The following is a 19,558-nucleotide window of genomic DNA, read 5'->3' as shown; positions in this document are numbered from 1 at the left end:
TGATATGACTACGAACATGCATAACATGGGCTATGCCTCTATGATATAAAGCATTTTTATTGTGACAGTAATGAAGACGCATTATAGACATCTAAATCCTACTTTCTGGTTTTCTAATTAGCTTTATACTTCTCAAATTATTTGAAGCCTTGGGTTGGGCTCATTAACAGCTCAGTCCAATCAGCACTGCTGTGTTGGACAACACTGTCCAGGGTGGGGCATTATAAAAGAAGTACTTCAAACATCGTTACTAATGTAGCTTAGCACAAAAGTATCTTTGAAATGTCTGGTCACTGATACCAGTATACCTGTGATAAGCTGATGTCTGACAACACCATCAGCCATGTCGCTGTATCAGCTGGTCTTTAATTTATATATGTGTTCCATGAATTCAAATCAAGAGAGAACATACGCGCACAAACACAAATCCCACACAGCAACGCCTCCACACAGACAAATGAACACATACACTCCATCAATGTGTTTCTGACTTTTTTTCTCACAGTACATTTCCTTCTTTGATGCAGCCAACAAAAATCAAAGGGGGGTGCCACTTGTATGTGTGTTTGCATGCACACACGAGGCCTGTGCGCCCGTGTGTGCGTACGTGCACCCTCAACCCCCGCCCACCCCTGACATGATGAAATGTGTCAGACTTGGGACTGCCAACGTTTAAACCTCATCTCTTATTCACTCGCAGCCCCTCCCTCTCCCTCGCTCCCCACACCATCATCCCCTTTCCCACTGCCCCCGCGCAGGAAATTGCTGATTTATTTTGCATAGCAACTATGAATTTTAAGTGAGTCCTATTAAAAGAGACTTCTCAGCCCCTTCTCTAAATGTTATTGCTCCTTAACAGGGGCTATTTTCTCCATCTAAATCTGAGGCCTTGGCAGCGCGAGTTAACATCGATGAAGCTTGTGTTTGCTCATCGAAAGAGCTCCAGAAAGGGCATGATAGCATATGAGAGTATTAGTCATTTATGTCTGCATGTATGAGCACATGCTTGTCAATATGAATATGCATATATGAATACATCTGTCTGTGACCTTGCATGCTGTGACTGTGTGCACATGTGTGAATGAAACATGCTAAACGTTCATGTATTTGAGATGTGTCGTGGACTGCGGTACGTATCTAAAATGTTCCACAATCTTCACCGATCTTGGTCGTGCTTCGGTGGCCCGAGCCGAGGTGAGGCTACTCACTCGCTTCCTCCTCATCTCATCTCTATGCATCTACCGTGCAGCACTAGCAGGGCCCCAGGCTAAACCTATTCTTTTTGATAGCCCATAATTGCTCGGTTGATGTATATTTTTTAATATCCAGCGATATTACAGGGGCCTGGTAATAAAACATGGGCGGGTAGAGGAGAAAGTGTGAGTTTGAAGAGAGGAGACAAGGGAGAAAGAGAAAGCTGAGGGGGTAGAGAGGGACGGAAAAGGAGGGAAACAAAGACAGAAAGGCGCAGACAGGAGGTGACGGACTGAACAATGTGAAGGATTCCTTCTAAAAAAAGAGATAGAGCTTAAATGTGGTATAATAAATCCAAAAGCACCATTTTAACCAGCAGTGGCTTTGCACAACATCTGTTATGTGGAAACTGGCACAACTTAACTACGAGTTACAAAATTACCTTGATGCTGATTTTGCCAAAACATTTGCAAATTAATTACAGCTCAACAATAAGTTGATGAATTGAAAAAGAGAACATGGATTGCTAACCATTTGAAAGACAACTAGTCTCGGTACGCCTGCCGCTTTTTTGTCCTTAATGGAACATCAAAAGCAGCTTCTCATTTCTAGCTAGCGACCGTAGATTATGCCGGTTGCAATAACACACGCTATCAGATTTTATCAGTTGTCGCCTTGAGTTCGGTACTCTGGTGTCACCATTTTGAATTCTTGGAGCCAGAAGTGACCATATTTGATTGAGAGGGTGAAGCTGCTGAGGGGCAAAGGGTGAATCCGACCCCGAGGTAACACCTCACAGACAGCCTGTCACTTAAAGTGGCCCACCCTTAACTATGCGTAACTTTAAGCCTTAATAAAATGTAAACAGGTAAATATCATAAAAATGTACCCCACCTACAGTTGTCATGTAGGTGGAAATAAGCTGTAGAAACCAGGCTTTAAACATATTTCTGCTGTAAAGTTGAGCATTTTAACATGGCAGCCTGTGGGGACTGACTCGCTTCTGGAGCCAGCCTCAAGTGGCCATTCGAGGAACTGCAGTTTTGGGCACTTCTATGTTGGCTTTATTTTTTAGCCCAGGAGGTTGCTGCTTGGTTGTAGCTAAGACCAATGACAAACCGAGATGGCCCACATTAGATTCAGTTCCTGTATCTGTGTCATGTGGGTTTTGCCACTGCCCCGGCCCTTTAGGAGACAGTCTATTCATTCCAATGGGAAAAGTGAACGTGGGTGTAGATTATAAGCATTTCTTTCACTACACTGTCACTGAAGTAAATATTGGACCCATTTTTCACAAGCCACATATCTTCCGAACATTCTGACACAAGACAAATCAGGTGATAATGAATTTTGTTTGAGACCAAGATCTGGCAACACAGAATCTCTTCTTTCTGTTGGTTTTGAACCATCGGTCCGATGCGGTTTTACTGCACTGCTATCGACGCTGCTTTCCAAACGGATTAACAAGAATTAAAATAGACTTATACGTGTTTCTTTGCTTAATAGTACTATTATCATTATTATTTAACTGTTTTTGGAGGGGGAAAAGACAATGTTATCAGACTGATATGATCTTGTACTGGGTTGACATCGATAATAAACTAGCAGGTAAAAACGAGTGGCAGCATAAAAAACAAACATTACATTTGTGCTGTATATAGTGTCGTATTGTTTTGAATCTGCTTTCCTCCATCCACGTGATGTTCACAACTCTTCCAAACTAGGTGGGGGGATAAGCAGGAGAGGACTTAGGAGACCGGTGGTGCATACCATTTCATACCATTAGCACAGCTTGTAATGCGTTATCTTTTGTTATAGAGTATGTTTGTTTGTGGTTTTGGACAAGGCCAATATAAAGACACAACCTTACTCTTGTACAAGCAGAACTATTCTCCTTTGTCACTTTACAGGATTCACTATGTTGACATTGTTATTTAGAAAGAGGACTAACAGCAAAACATGCACAGAGACACACAGAGAAGCAGCAGAGACTGATGTACAATGATTTAAATATATGATACATTGCTCTAATATTCATCTGGGATTAAGACTATTTTGTTAGGAGGTGATTCATGAAGCTAAAAAATGATCTGTAAATGATAAATAAATCAATGCTTTGTTGTTGGCGATGGGGGATTTAGACACTTGGAGGACACACACAGCTGCCAGCAAATGAACAAGGGCATAAAATGAAACAAATAATGCATTATTTATCTTTCTAATCTTTCTCTCATTGCTGAAAATGTAAGAAACAAAGACAGCCAGAGAGTGCAAATAAAGCAGAGAAACATGCGGACTGCTCTTCCCTAGAGCCCCTTCGTCAGCTTCTAATTGAAGTATTGACGGATTTAAATGAGGCTGAAATGCACTCAAGAGTTCCACCGTCTCATAACACACACACACACACACACACACACATATGCACAAACTCACACACTGCATGCAAGCAGAATGAACACAATGTACCATGAATGGAGACACACACGCACAGAAAAACATGCCTACAGTATGTATAAAAACAATCATACTGTATGCTTAAAAATGAAAAGAAATGTGTACACGCACACAAATGGACATGATGGTGTTGGTGCACAGTAATGGTCTCCCTTTTTCAAAACCTCTCATGCGAGTAAGTACACTTTTACAGAAAGCATCTTGAGTGTATGAGTACAGTTTGGGGTTTAAAGGGCATGAAATGTGATCTATTGATGAGTGACAAGCATGTAGCTGAGCCAGCATGTAATGAGTGAGCAGCCAATGGCAGCAGGGGGAGGACAGCACGCGGTATTATCATAGGACCAGAGAACTTACAGCTGTTTCTTCTAATGTGAGTTATTGAGCTATGAAGATGACACGTCGATGCTAACTGAATCACAGATGACTTGGTGGTTTACAGTGACACTGCAAGAGAAATTTAATTCAGGGGTAAGTGGACAGAGTGTAAAAATGGTAGTTTGCTCACATGTGTTTAATCCATGTTCAGTGTTAATGATAATGATAAAGTCTGGTGATGTCATGAAGCAATTGCTAATCTGCGCTCACATGGAATCATGGAAATGGAAGATGTCAAACTGAATATATGTTAGTAGACAAGAGCAGGATGGTAAAATTTTGAGAGGCTGGTGTAGAACTACAGCAACTGTAATGGTTCATGGCATCACCATTCAATTTATTTCAACTTTTTGCTGTTGTCTGCAACAGAATTTACAACAGAATGTTACATAGCTCCCTTACACAAAGCCAAAACACAAGTGATGTGGACAATTACTGGACGTTACTGGAAAATATTACATCAAATAATAACAGAAAATAATTATTCTAAATAATAAATTCTTGTGTCTTTACTCCTCTGGGACAGTAGAGTGAATATCTCTGGGTTGTGGACAAAACATTTGAGTAAGTCATCATAGGCTTTGGAAACACTGATCGACATTTTTCACAATTTTCTGACATTTTATAGACCAAAAAAAACATTTGATTAATTGAGAAAATAATCAACAAAAAATATTTGTCAATGAAGACAATCATTAGTTGCTGCCCTAATTACTGCAAACGTATGATTGCATATTTCCTGAACGGACTTATCAGGTTAGAAGAGGAGGCTCTGTGCAGGTGTGTCAGAAATTCTAAATACTTACGGTGCAAAAACAATTTTTTTTTTTAAAGATTATTTTTGTGGGCTTTTTGCTTTTAATGGACAGGACAGTGAGTGAAATGGGAGACAGAGAGAGAGTGGGGACTGACATGCAGCAAAGGGCCACATGCCAGAACCGAACCCCCGGCCGCTGCAGCGAGGCGATGCCTCTGTACATGGGGCGCCGGCACTATCCCGTACGCCCCATTAATTGCATATTTAAGGCCCCTCTTACAGGGTTTTTTTTTTTTTTCAAATGAGTCAGCTGAGAACATAAAGTCCACCAGAAATGGTATTTTCAACTAATCTGTGGAGCTAACATTAACTTACTTAGCTATGTACCCACAGCTGATAAAATCTGCCTGTAGCAGTTGTCATTTCAATTGACAAAATGGACAATTGCTGGTAGGAAATGAAAAGCCTTTTGGTTACTTTTGTCTGAAATTAAGGACCCATTTTGAAAGTTACTGAATTTCAATTTAAATCTGATGCCCCTACCGATACCCCAAAATGTTATTTTAAAAGTACTGTTTTTTTTCCTTTTTTCATAAGTAGACTGTAAGGAGCCACTGTGTATGTAACTATAAAGAGAGCAATTAGTTGACAAGCAATCAGCTAGTGTTGATTTCATAGCCTACTCTGCTGTACACGATCATGTTCAATTTGTGGTAAGAGTAATAGAATAATAATAATAATAATAATTTAAATGAAAACTTACAACTAAATTATTTTTCATTAAATTACTAGAAAAAAATGTAAATTAATCTCAAGGGGAAAACAGTTAGTTGTTATTAATGATAAATCTGTAAATAATAACGATAAACAGCTCATGTTAATGAAACTACCACTCACGAGGAGTAACCTTACATTATTTAGCACTATAGCTGTCAAAATTCTCTTTGATAGAGCCGAGTACAGCATGAAACTGAAGCCTAGAGCAACAGCAGAGTGTGTTCGGTGGGTCAACCCTCTCTGTTACACACACACACACACACACACTTACTCTACTATGGTAGATGATACAAATGTCTATATAGAGCAGTGAAACCGATACTATGCACTCATCCCCATCTCCAACATCACAACATGCACGGCAACAAAACTATATATGTGTATATGTGTGTGTGTCTGTGTATATCCCATTACTCTTTCTAGTATGTCCTATATACACTTGGTATAGTGTTCTCATCTTCTCCAAACACACACTCAGACTCAAACTCACAGTGGACAGTGACTGTTGCACCTCACAAAGTGACCAAAAGACCTCCTGGACCAAAAACAAAAAAGAGAAACTCAGTGGATGACTGATCTATACAATCTCACTCTAACCTGTTTACGGTCTTTCAGTCTTTTCTTTGACTCTGAAGAAGTCGCATTAGTATAATAGAGTTCAACAGATACAGTGCAAGCCTATCATGAGCAAATGCAGTTCAAATGAGATGTATTTCTCAGTTATATAAGCTAAAACACAGTATGACATTCTTTGCCTGTAGTTTTTTTTTAGTTAAAATAAATAAAAAAATGTCTTAAAAATCAATGTTTAGTGTTCAGAGTTAGATATGCTACTGAGAGTTGAGAGTTGAGTGTGGTGCAGCTGCAGCCACAGCGTTTGCTCTCTGCTTGGTAGAAAATGGAAGAAAAAAGGTTAGTGCAGCCATAGGTCAACTTGCTGCATAGCAACTGGGTGCTACAGTCAGCAAACTGACCTATGAAAACACAGAGAGCAGGTTCTTCTCTGCCACTGCCACTGTAGCACTCACAGCCTCACACAGTGGCAGCTCCCAACCTTGTACACTGCGAGGCTTAATTACAGTGACACATGAATATCCACGGCATGCCAGCTGATATTAATGATAACACGTGCTGATTTATCCAGAAGGAGAGTTCTGACCAAATTTTTGTTTGCTTCCCTTTTTACAGAGAGGTCAGAAGTCAGGGTCGGTTACAACTTCCATCCCATCACTGAAAACAACCCAGTTATTGTGTCATGTAAACGCAGTCAAGTTCTTGTATATAATGCATTTGCATTCACTGGGCTGGTGAGGAGAGAAAAAGAAGAGGAGACAGATAGAGAGAGATGGAGACAGAGAGAGGACTGCCCCTCAGCGGGGCTCCTTGTGCTCCAGTTTGATAACAGTAGCACGGTGAAAATAAGCCCCACTCGCATCTAAGCGCCATGAGGAGCCACTCCTAGCGCTATAGGGGAGCTACATGCTAATGCTTCCTGGAGGCAGGGAGACCTGTAGTCGGGGATATTACCATGCCGACCACTGACAGAAAAACAGTAATGTGCCTACATATACGCAGACACAGGAGGGGAAGCTGTCTGCATACAGATACATTTGTGCAGGAAAATGCTCAATAACGTTACTATGAGCATAGCATCTGGTTTTCGTCATCTTTCCCAGTAAGGAATCAGGATCATGACCTCTTTAAAGGGATGCTTTGCCCACAAAACACTGCCGCATATGTATAGGGCACCTGGGCCAGCACATATGTTTGAACTCTGCTTGCGTATTCCACTGAGCAGAGTTCAAATGCTTGCCAAGGCGTGCTACTTGTCCATGCATGCGAGTGTTTATGCAGAAGTGTTTTAGATAGTAAGGTTTTATGGAAAATACATGTGTTTGGGAAGTACTGAGCATAAGACTGAATAAATCTGACTTGGATTAAATTGCATGAGGTGTGTGAGAATTTGAATTTGATATAATTTTGTTGCCGTTAAACGCAGACCCCTTATACTTCAGTTCATCAACAGTTTGGTCCTTTTTTGTTCACCACCAAGGCATGTGAGGAAAAACAGTTTTCCTCACAAACTAAATGTAACACTGGGTGAGTAATTGATGTATAAATGATCATTTTGTGGGTGCAGTATTCCTTCAACTGAGCTGGACAACCACAAAAAGGTTCACAGACTGAGATCAACTATTTAGGACATCTGTGCACAAAAAGAAGGGTGCTCAAAGTGCAAACAATAATAAAAAGCAAGTAAAAACAGCAGCAAACGCCTCAGTCCTTGACTATCATCAGTGCTACCTGTGCAAACATTTGAGCACCTTTCTGTTTGTGCAAAGATGTCCTAAATAAATTGACATTTTTTGCATTGATCTCAGCCTGTGGACCTTTTTGTGGCTATCCTGCCCAGCTGCATTGGTGTGCAGGAATCTCCTCTGCTGTCCTTTCTTGGCTGTCCATTATACCAATGCACTCAAGATTTTTTGTTGCCCTAAGTAGGCGCAGGTTCACAGCAGCCCTGAGACTTTGCAGTGGTTTAGCTGAAGCTCATCAAAAGGTATTGTGACCAATGAAATGTGCCTCAGCTAGATTTCGACCAGAATCTGTTGCTCTCACACTCATTTTGTTCATCATTTGCACCGTTTGTGTACTGAATCTGCCGACGTGCATCTCCCTTCCTTCCGTTCTTTTACACAATTAATGTCTGACCGATCAACTTTACGAGGAGTGTAGCTATCTGTAAAACCCTGCAGCTGGTAATCCTTTTTAACGGCTGCCTGTCTCTGCCGCACCGAGCTTCACATTAAAATACACAATAATTACTGCCCATCAGCTGTTATTGATCGTCCATCAGACGTTGGCTCTTACTTTTGACGGTGAGGTACATGGACTTGCTGACATCAGCTCCCACGTCGTTGCTGACCTTACACAGGTAGAAGCCGCTGTCGTCCTCCAGCACGTGTTTGATCAGCAGCGAACCGTTGCTCAGCAGCTGCACACGAGAGCCGCTGTTCAGAGGGATGGGCTGAAACTGGGGGACACCGGCGCCTGGGGCGAGTAGAAAGAGACAAGATGAAGGAAAGAGAAAAATAATGTAAATAATGAGAGAATAAACATTTAGACATGTAATACCAAATTCTTTATATAGTTCAACCTCATACAGTGTGTTTAAATGCCCCCACACATGTTGATCTGTAATTTTTAGTAGAGAAAATGGTGTATAAGGCTAACATGGATACAGTACTTAACGATAAGCTGACCTCCAGTTTGTCAGTGTGTGTATGTGTGTGTGTGTGTGTGTGTGTGCCTGCGTGCATTCATTTGACCATGCGTCTGTGTTTACAGATTTGATGACAAAGCCTGTCAGATTTAGGGAGGATTGTAAACATGTTTCTTAACACCAGGCCTAAATCCTTAAACCGCCAAACAGCTGCTGAGCACAGTGAAGCAGACCGAGCTGCTGGTGTGATGCAATCAGAACAGACATAATGCTCATGTTTAACAAGACAGCAGATTGGTGCAGAGGAACAACAGGCAGAAGGAGAGAGGGGAGAGCAGAGAGGCCTTGTGTTGCTGCTGGCCATCAACACTGAGACAAGCCAGTGTGATCCAAAGATGTAAACTGTAGCTAGACGAGGATTTCTTTTCTGAGTATTTACTCCTGCGTGTGTGTGTGTGTGTGTCAACTCTCTGGGTTAATTCTCTGCATTTATGTTTGTTGAATTACTAAATCCAGAGGAGATAGTTATAAGGACTACATGAATGGCCTTGGTCGAGGACAGACTAATCCTAAAGGCATGAATTTGTGTCTTTTCTCAATTCTCAAAAGTCCAATACGACTGACACTTGATATCCATCACTGAAGCATCGCTGAAATAATTGGACTTGGCATCTCTGACATATTCTGGCCTGCTGCCTGCGCGTAATTAATACCTATCTTTTTTAATAGAAAATGATATAATCACTCTTGTTCTATTGTCAAACAATACAGTATCTCATTCTGCAATAGCAGCCTTAAATCTGTGGGAAATGTCACTGACAATGAATCATAAAGCTAACGTCTTTGGCACAGCCTGCTCTTTCAGTGATGAAAGCACTGTATTCCACCTTGCTCATGTACTATTAAACACATGTGTGAACTGAGCCAGGCGTTGCATTAGCTCGTGTTAAAGTTAGCGTGTAGAGATTAGGCTATTTAGTGAGCTGTGGGTTTTTGCCTTTTAATTAAAATGCAGTCAAGTGGCCGTGGCTAGCAAAGGGTCAAGTGGTGACTTTGTTCCTGCTCCCCTGGCTCTGACAGAGAGAGGGAGAGGGAGAGGGAGGGGGGGGGTGTTCTTCCTTGAATTATGGATTTTGCATATCCAAATGGTGCTAGTCGTTATGCTAATAGCAGTTGACCTTTACTTACTGTTCCATATCTCCCAGAGACACTCATCTGGCTCTTAGCTACTTCTGTTGCAGTAAAAGCATGCCAGACAGCCATTCTCTGGACAAACTGCACTCTGGCTTGCAACAAATTAGACAATCACTTCCCAAGCCACCTACCCTGGATACATTTTTGTTTTCTGGAGGTGATTTTCATTGCTTCTCTGCTCTGACTGATATCCTGTGCAACAACATATCACACCAGGATGTGAAAAACGGATGTAAAAAAAACTGACCTGCAGCCTGGACAACTGAACCATGGGGGCACTTCCTGCTGGATAGGTAAAGCTTGTTTTTAATGCTACAATTGAGTAGACACACACACACACACACACACACACACACACACACACAAAAACACACTGCTCAGCCTAATCTCTCAGTACTGATCAGGAAAAGTCAGACAGCACTAATCAGGCGTGAGGCCTGCTTGTCTCACATTCATACACATGCACGCCCGCACACACACATCCAATCAAAGGGTGAAAAACAGACCTGATTCTTTCATTCCTTTGATCATGGGGCCCATCGCACACACACACGCACCACTCCTCGTTGGTTGTTGTCCGTCTGTTGGTGAAGCTTTCATCCCTGGTTATATGGATGATGGAGCAAACACCTGGGGCCCCTCTTCATCTGCCCCTGCTCAAGTGGCTGAACTCACCTGCTGCCTCCCTCCCTGCCTGTCTGTCTGCGAACGCTCTCTCTGTATATCTGTCTGTGTGTTTTTGCCTGTCTCCCCCTCTCTCTGATGATTCTTTAATGGTGCAGGTGGAAACCCTGCAAGCCCCCAGCCTGCAGTTTAAAGAGCAGATGGCTGTGTGTGTTTTTGTTTGTGTTCACACACACGCCTTGGCTGTGGATGAAGAAAATGGAAGCCACTCACCTGCAACAGCACGACTGCACTCACCCTCATACACAGTTGCTTAAAGAAACACAACCTGAGACCAAAGTGTGGCTCAGCTAGCTGCACACAATGCTGGACTGTTCTGGCAAAATGATCCTGAAACTGTGAAATAACTCTTAAAAATATAACTTGTCTAAATTCAGATGTTTTTCAAGTCAGTCACTATTAAGTGTCCTTTTCCCATGATTGTGCATTTCCCTATTACGTGCACTATAGGCATGTATGAAATGATTAACAAATGAACAGATATTCATTAGAAACTAAAGACTGCAACCTTGAATCACTGCAGTTTAATATAGACAAAAAACACATTATTGAGTCGTGGTCACTTGGCAATAAAAGCTGGAACTTCTAATATTGCCTTCACATTATATTGTGTGGACAGTAGAGAATGGAAAGATTCCCATATTCAACAGGAAAATGCATTTGTCCGCCTCAATAAAAAAACATGAATGTAGCAGAGGACTTTTATTTTGCTGAAATTAAAAATATTTCTACCATAAATTGATGTCAAAAAATCACCAGTATGCAGCATCAAACTTCCTTGGGGGGCGATCCCAAACCTCCAGTGTCCCCCCGGTTGTTGAAACAAAACCTCTGCTCTTGTCCATGTTCACCACTCATAAATGTTTACGTAGTTGAACTAAAGACAGCTATGTGATTGCAGTTTTTCCTGTGAGGATTAAACATAATGCAAATTGTAGCACTATATTCATTCATCTGGGTTTAATTACCTTGAATGATGGACTTTGGTTGACATAAGTCCGATATATCAGAGCGAGGGCTGGGCAATATATCGATATTTCATCAATATTGGGATATGAGACTAGATATTGTCTTAGATTTCAGACATTGTAATATCATCAGTATTGTCTTTAACTAGTCTTAAAGGCTGCATTACAGTAAAGTGACATTAATTTCCTGAACTTACCAGAGTGATCTAGCTGTTCTATTATTTGCATTTACCCACTTAGGCCCCGATCACACAGAAAGCGCTTTGCAGGTTGCAAAACGCGAGGCGCACCACGTGCCTTTTTGTTTTTAAATTGAATAGTAAAACCTTTTTATCATCACCTCCTTACCCTAACCTTGCCATGTAATCAATCGACCATTTATTTATGTACATTTCTTTTTGATTAATTTAAAAACTAATTAGTAGCTTGGTACTGAAACATGAGGGTAGTTGCAGAGGGTACTTGCTGTAGCTCTGGTTGAGGGTGAGAGGCTGTCAGCAAGTAACTTGTTGGGGACAGGGAAACGGAGATCTGTGTGGGTACATGAGACCCTTAAAAAAGAGGGCGGATCACGGGGAGTACCACTGGTTTCTCTGTCATTGTTTAACAACTGTAAGCTTGTTGTCGTGACCACCGCAGAAGGCCCGCCTCTCAGATCATCCAATTAGACAATGGGAGAAAGTGGAGACGATGGGGAAATTTTCCACTCTGAGTTGAAGTTTTTTCAACTTGAGGAGCTCAAAACACTTTGGCAAAAACACCAGGCGCCTAGAGCACATAATGTGAGGCACATAGCAATGCAAAAAAGGCGAGCAATAAGCTTAATTCTCATTAAACACAATTCCAAAAGACTGCCTCCAGCTACTAAAATGCTGTCTGTATGATTGGGACCTCAGTCTTTACATCCACATTACTGATGATTATATATCAAAATTCTCTTTGTGTAAATATTTTGTGAAAGGACCAATAGTCAACCACACAATATTGTCGCAACATTGACATCAAGGTATATGGTCAACAGTATTTGAGTTTCTCCATATCACCCAGCCCTAATCAGAGTTTTCAGAAAAGCTGGAGTTACCCGATCCTGATTATGTATTTAGAGAAATTGTGGGTCTATTAATAATCGTCTATTGTTTTTAATTCCATGTGATAATTCCCCTGTAGCTGGGAAGTTCACCTGTCATAGATAATGCATGTGTTTAATGTACCTTTGGAGTGTTCCCATACGATGGTGGGTGGTGGGTAGCCTTCAGCTGAGCAGTTCAGAGTCACAGTCTTTCCATAGATCCCATCTTGATCCTCAGGCTGAACCACAAACTGAGGAGGAACTGTACAGACACATAAAGTAACAGCTTGATCAGACATTGATACATGATATTTTAAACTTGTAGCTTATGTATGCAGGTTTTCATACCAGTCAAAAACTCCACCAGTCGATTTTACCTTCAGCCAGACAGGAGGAACTAATAAGTGAAGTTTGGTACTGCGGGGATTGCTTAAAATGAAAACCTGCACACATACTACAGATTATAGTAGTCCACTAGGTGCCATTAGATATATAATCTGCTCCTTTGTGCTTCCTCACCTCGTACAATGAGCTGACTCTGGTGCTCCACTGCAGCAGCCTCATTGCGGGCGATGCAGGTGTAGTTGCCGTTGTGGTCGGGCGTCAGGTTGGAGATTCGCAGTGAGCTGGTGAAGTCAATGTTGTCCACAGTCACACCCAGGCTGACGGGGATTGGCCGTCCATCTTTCTGCCAGGTGATGTCCAGGGGGCGGTCGCCCGACATGACCACGCAGGGGATGAAGACACGCTGGCCGATGGTGAAACGCTGGAACTCAAAGGGCTGAATGTAGGGAGGGACTGACGGACAGAGAGACACACAGGAGATCAAATGTGATTTCAAAGACAATCTTAATTCTCTGAATTCTGTGGCAGGTGCTGGGTCCTTTTCTCAGAGCAATCCTACAATCTTCTAACTATCTGCCTTTAAAGAGGTCACTGAAGGAACATAAAAGACCCGAATAGCAAAGCATTCTGCAATAATTCCCCGTCATTCTCAGACTGGAACATTTTGTCCTCTCAGCACAAGAAGCTACAAGAGCACACAAGAGACAGAACAAAAAAATAACTTTAAGGTGACTCATTCAGGTTGCTCGGGAAAAGAAAACCTAACATGAAGCTTTTTTTTTTTCTCGTTGTCTACTAATAATCCACTAACCTACATTCTACTATTTTATCCACCCATCTAAAGCCTTGATTAAAAGAGTGGCACATATTCAGAATAAAAAAACAAGTGTTCACAGTCAATCTAGCTGCATAATATAACGACACAGTTATACAATAAGATCTGTTTAAATTGCCTGCGCTCCATTCTCCGGGAAATCTCCAGCCATCACACAAGTCATCTGTGTTTGAGTGTCCAGTGAGTTCAAATAACACTGAAATAAGCAGCACTTTAGCACCTTATTTAATTCACAACAAAGTGGAGATAATGGACTCCAGGGATCCCCAAAGACACTTGCGCATTTTAAGCATGAGCAGAGTAAATTAACAAATGCACTTGCTCACTATAGCACCACTGGGAAGTGTTGCTTTATATCATCGCTCTCTCTTTAGTCCTCCCTCCTCCCCCCGCCTCTGTTTCCCTCGCTCCATTGGAAAGTGTAATATAGTGACAACAACCTCGCATACTGTACGGAGGGAAGGAAATGGGGCATAATGGGGAAGCCCTTTTTAGCATTACGTGTTACAGTTGTAAGATCTCAGTGGAGATCAGTCACTCAGCCCTGTGCTATCAGTGGCACTGATACAGTCTTCATTAGATAGACCTGATGTACTGAGGAATATCTGGGAGATTAATTTAGAAATATGGTGAGATCTGTGACATATGGTATAGCTGTTTGCCTCTCTGCATGAGTGGGTCTTTTTATTTATGTATCTTCTGACAGGCTTTTTCACAGAGGCAATTTTTAGATGCACATGTAGACAGAGAAAAGAAGTTCCTCAGAATGTTCCTTCCTATTTAAATCTATCTATCAAATTTAGCGCTATTAGAGCACTAAATGTGGGACTTTGGCATGAAACCATTAAAAGTTTGAACGCAGAACTGTGACAGTTTAAAGAAACAGTACGACAATTTGGGAAATATGCTTATTTATATACCAGCTGAGACTCCTGGGCAAAAAGAAGTATTATAGATAACCAAACCATAAAACAAACCATCATTTTTTTTTACCTTTTTACCTTTTTCTACTGATTAAAGAAATTAATAAAATATTAATCTGTGAGCTTTAGATGTGCTGGTAAGGCAAGGTAAGGCAAGTTTATATAGCACATTTCAGCAACAAAGCAATTCAAAGTGCTCTACATAAAACATCAAAAGCATCAAGACAAGATGCAAAAGAAACACATTGTAAGAGGACATTTAAGAAAAAAAATCAATAAAGAATTAGTGAATATAGTAGTATAGTATACTAGTGAATATTGGGCTACAGCTAGTAGCTGGTTAGCTTAGCCTAGCATAGAGACTGAAAACAGCCCGTCTGCCTACCACTGCACTGCACTGTAATTTTTATTATTCAAATACTTTTAAAATAAGAGAAGTTAAGTCTTCCTAATCTAACTCTCAGCAAGACAGCAACTGAGTGTATTGACCTAATTCATAACAAAAACGAGCAGAACCTGAAGATGATTTCTTACTTAACAACCACAGAGCTATGTTTCTCATCATTTTAAAAAAAGACAAAACATGGTGGTGATTGTTTGATTCATATTAAGTTAAGTTATTAAGCTCTATATTTAACAGCAATTAACCTGTACAACATTGTATCATCTATCAGTCTGCCTTAAGCTGTAAAAACTAAAATTAGAAGGAAGGAAATTCTTAAGTTGGTTTATATCCTTTTTACATATTTTTTATGTATTTTGCAGTATATTACCAACAGAAAATGAACATTAAATATAATCTAATTAAAGGTCCCATATCATGCGCATTTTCAGGTTTATACTTGTATTTTGGGTTTCCACTAGAACAAGTTTACATACTTTTAATTTTCAAAAAACACTTTATTTTCCTTATAATGTCTGCCTGAATATACCTGTATTTAGCCTCTGTCTGAAACGCTCCATGTTAGCGCCTGTCTCTTTAAGACCCCTGCCTGAAAAAAGCCCAGTCTGCTCTGATTGGCCAGCGTACCTGGGTCTTCCACATGTGCACAGAAGAATGACTGTGAAGCCACTGTAGCGGCACTTTCTATCTTTATAGACCATTTCACTGGAAAGGCTAGAAAACAGCTTGGGTCTTCGTTTACTTCCTGTCAGCTGATGTCATTTAACACACTGCAAAACACTCAGACAGGAAATACAGAGTGACCCATGTAGAATGCTTGAAATGGTCTATATAGTATAGTTGTGACATCACAACTTCATAAAAGTCCAGACAGCTCATTTAGAGGTACGGTTTCTAACTATGGACTGTGAACATTTTTTCATGGATTGAGCGTTCTGATACCTTCACAGTGTTTATACAGCATCTATACCTGCTTTATAATAAAAAAAGACCTTGACAAAATGTCCTGCAAGCTTTGAAATAGTTAAAGCTCAAAATGCAATGGAATTTAAATAACTGGGGACTAACCTCTCACACGAACGTGGACACTCTGAGAGTCCATCTTGTTGGGCTGCACCATCACCTTGCAGTTATACTCGCCAGCATCCACCTGCTGCACGTTAGTCAGCTTCAGAGTGCCGTTGTTCTCAAACGCTCGCTGTCGGTGGTTGAACGGTAGCAGCGCCGAGTTTTTGTACCACTTTATGGAGTAGTAAGGGTAGCCAATCACACGGCAGTGAACGAATGCGTCCCGTCCAGCAATCGCTGTGATGTTTTTCATTGGACGAATGCTGGCGCGACCTAGAGAGGGGGCAGAGAATGAGAAAGGTTCCTCTGTAAAGACATTCAGTGGAAAGTGACTTCAAATCAAAAGGGCTTGATTTTTGGTGTTTTTGTAAATAAAACCTTCTGACTCGTCACTTTCTGAATATATTTAATATTCAAACAAGGGAGGGTTAACGGGTACACAGAGAACATAAAACAGAGAACATCTCTCTCCGCAGCTTCCTTCACATATGGTACCTGCCACCGAAATACTTAGATATGCAAAGGAACTGTTGTTTAAAGCTTTCCTTGTTTGTTTTACCACAAGATCGCAGGCTTAACTCTAAGTAGAAGGCGGTGAAATGACAAGCAGATTAAAGTGTGCTAACCATCTGAAGGGAAACAGAGCATTTAGATAACACTGTACTGCTGATACTTATAACTCTGCTCCTGCTGCGCACCCACATAACAGTAATACATTCTGTGTCTCATAAAATGGAAACAGAGTAATCGCTTTAACATCTGATCGTGAAGAGTTGAATTGGCTGCTTGAGTAAACACACGCAGACACAGACACACATGAACACTCCCCTCGCATACACACACGAGCATACCACAGATAAATTTATTCATGCAAACAGAGGAAATATATTTTTCTCCCGGCTATTTACAAACCAGCCCATTTTGGAACCCAATATCCAGATACGCTTATGTGCAGCAAACCAGGATAATTCATTTGACCTAAAAATACAGGCATGTGGGAAAAGCACAGTAATAATTTGGAGAGAAAAAGACGAGGCTACAATATTAAAAATTATACAAGGAGCAGAGAGAAAGGAAATAACGCATAAAAACGAATACAAAAAAACCGAGGCAAATTCAATCACTGGAGAAAAACCTAAAAGGAAATGTAAATGTGATCAAAGATTTAATACTAGAACTAAAAATTACTGAGCAAAAACCGCTGAGACAAACTAAACTTGGAGGAAAAAGTAACAACTCATCATCAGAGCACACTGTACAAGCAACAAATCCTAATGAATCCAAATTCTCAGACCCAAACAACAACCAGTGCTCATGTGCTGCAAACACCAGACAGCCAGCCGGACACAGGAACACAGACAGACACACAGAGAGACAGACAGGTATGTGTATTGTTGTTCTTGGAGGAGCTGATTTGACAAGCACCTCTTACGTTTATTCGAGCCTGGTGGTACACGACCCCGGCCGAGTTGCTGCACGTGCACCGGTACACCCCGCCGTCCTGCACCTGGGTGTGCGTGACGTTCAGCTGGCTGACCACGTGGCCCTCGTGGGTCTCGTAGTGGCCCAGGTGGTGGTGGCTGTCTTTGATGACGGGGTCGTCGTCCAGCGACCAGGTGCAGCGGGGAGGTGGCGTGCCCTTGACGTTGCACACCAGGAAGACGGGCTCGTTTGGGTTCACCACCTTTTCACTGAAGGAGGACAGGATCTTTGGAGTACCATCTGCAGTGGAGGACAAGGTGGAACAGGACAGGGGACAGGAGTACAGCGGTGAATATAAGCAGGGACCACATTTACATGCACACTAATCTTCCCCTGTTCCTCTGAATATGATGATATTCTGAGTTTTATACAGGTTAGGTAATTTTCCAAATTAGGCCTGTGTCCAAATGAAGCACTTCCTGATTAAGACATGTGGTATGTGCCAATATTATTCAGGTTTTAGAAGCAGTCTTTTGATGTGTATACAACACATTCACAATATGTGTCTCAGCTGGGCTTTTTATTGCAGTTTGTCGCACGTTGCCTCTCGCCTGTTTACAGTCACTCTGTGTGTTGTACACAAACCAACTAACCAACAGTTTGCAAGGCTGTGGGGTAGAGATACATGCCCAAAAGAAAAACCCACATGTCTGGGCGGAAGGAGATGCACACCTTTTAAACATAAAAGACTTGGATATCAACAGGTTTCATGTGCAAATATCGCAACGCTGACCTTTCTCAGAAGGTGGCGACATGAACGAAAGAGGGAGGCTGGGTTTACACAGTTGAACAAATTCACCACCGGGGGAAACTTTGGAAAAATCCTATCATGGTGCAAGAAGCGAAATGGCAAAAGCAGCTCCAGCTGCAGCTTTATGCGCTAAACGACATTTTAAGGCACTTTAATCTGAGTATGCACATCTGCATGTAAACAGCAATATTAGTAGAATTTTTACTTTTTATTATCTTATTATTTATTATTATATTTTATAGTATTTATTTTTTTATTTTATTATTTATTATTATATTATATAGTATCTATTATTTTTTATTTTATCTATTTATTATCTATTAATTGTATTTTATTATTGACTATTTTTATTATTTTATTTGATTATTTAATTATTTATTATTATATTATATATTATTTATTATTTTATTTTATTCTATTCTATTATCGCTTTTATTATTTTTTCTAGCTTAGCAGGAATATTGTCTTTCTTCTAATATGGACAAAAAACTGAAAATGTTGTGAATGTGAACATAGTCAAACTATGACCATCATTAGCATTACATTTTTTAATAAAGAACTGATTTACAGCCAGTTATAGCGGCACACTTCTATCTTACATTTCCTGTAGTTCACCTGGCTGACTGTCGACTAACCAGGGCCTAGTTTCAAACTACCTATTGTATCTTTATGTACCGTGCATGGCAGCATTATGAAATATTTAGTTACATGATCAGTTAAAGCCTGTTTAGTTTATCTGACTTTGGCAGTTTGGGATGTGTGAACAGACTGACTAATGATGCTTTATCAGCAGAGAAGGCTGAAAATGAGAGGGGGTAGTGTCATCTCCACGAGGCATTTCCAAACTATTATTATAGCTTAAAAAACAGTCATTTGCATAAACAATGAAATGATTCAATCTCACATTACAAACCCAGCAGATTGCTTTAGTTTGACATAGCAACAATCTGTCAGCAGACCCCGTTTGTTTTAGCTGGAAGAACTGCTCTTTGTTCTGGTTTCTTTCTTTCAAAAATGTTGGAGGAGTTGCATTTACATTAAATTTACATTTAT

At 40.8% G+C, this 19,558-nt stretch overlaps 1 protein-coding gene across 2 annotated transcripts in view; it reads right to left on the bottom strand.

Moving 5' to 3' along the window:
• The window catches only part of dscamb (Down syndrome cell adhesion molecule b), a 159,637-nt gene that overhangs the window by 36,632 nt on the left and 103,447 nt on the right, over positions 1 to 19,558 (bottom strand). For both annotated transcript variants that reach the window (XM_033631714.2, XM_033631713.2), the window contains exons 7-11: positions 17,698 to 17,994; positions 16,273 to 16,545; positions 13,218 to 13,496; positions 12,841 to 12,960; positions 8,432 to 8,611 (exon numbers count right to left, since the gene is read on the bottom strand). In XM_033631714.2, the coding sequence (XP_033487605.2) occupies positions 8,432 to 8,611; positions 12,841 to 12,960; positions 13,218 to 13,496; positions 16,273 to 16,545; positions 17,698 to 17,994 (1,149 nt within the window). The remainder of the gene's footprint in view (positions 1 to 8,431; positions 8,612 to 12,840; positions 12,961 to 13,217; positions 13,497 to 16,272; positions 16,546 to 17,697; positions 17,995 to 19,558) is intronic.

Source organism: Epinephelus lanceolatus, chromosome 4 (assembly GCF_041903045.1).
Source record: "Epinephelus lanceolatus isolate andai-2023 chromosome 4, ASM4190304v1, whole genome shotgun sequence".
Classification (NCBI taxonomy): Eukaryota; Metazoa; Chordata; class Actinopteri; order Perciformes; family Serranidae; genus Epinephelus; species Epinephelus lanceolatus.
Note: the sequence above shows the minus strand (reverse complement) of the source record. Positions and strands in the feature narration are given on the sequence as shown.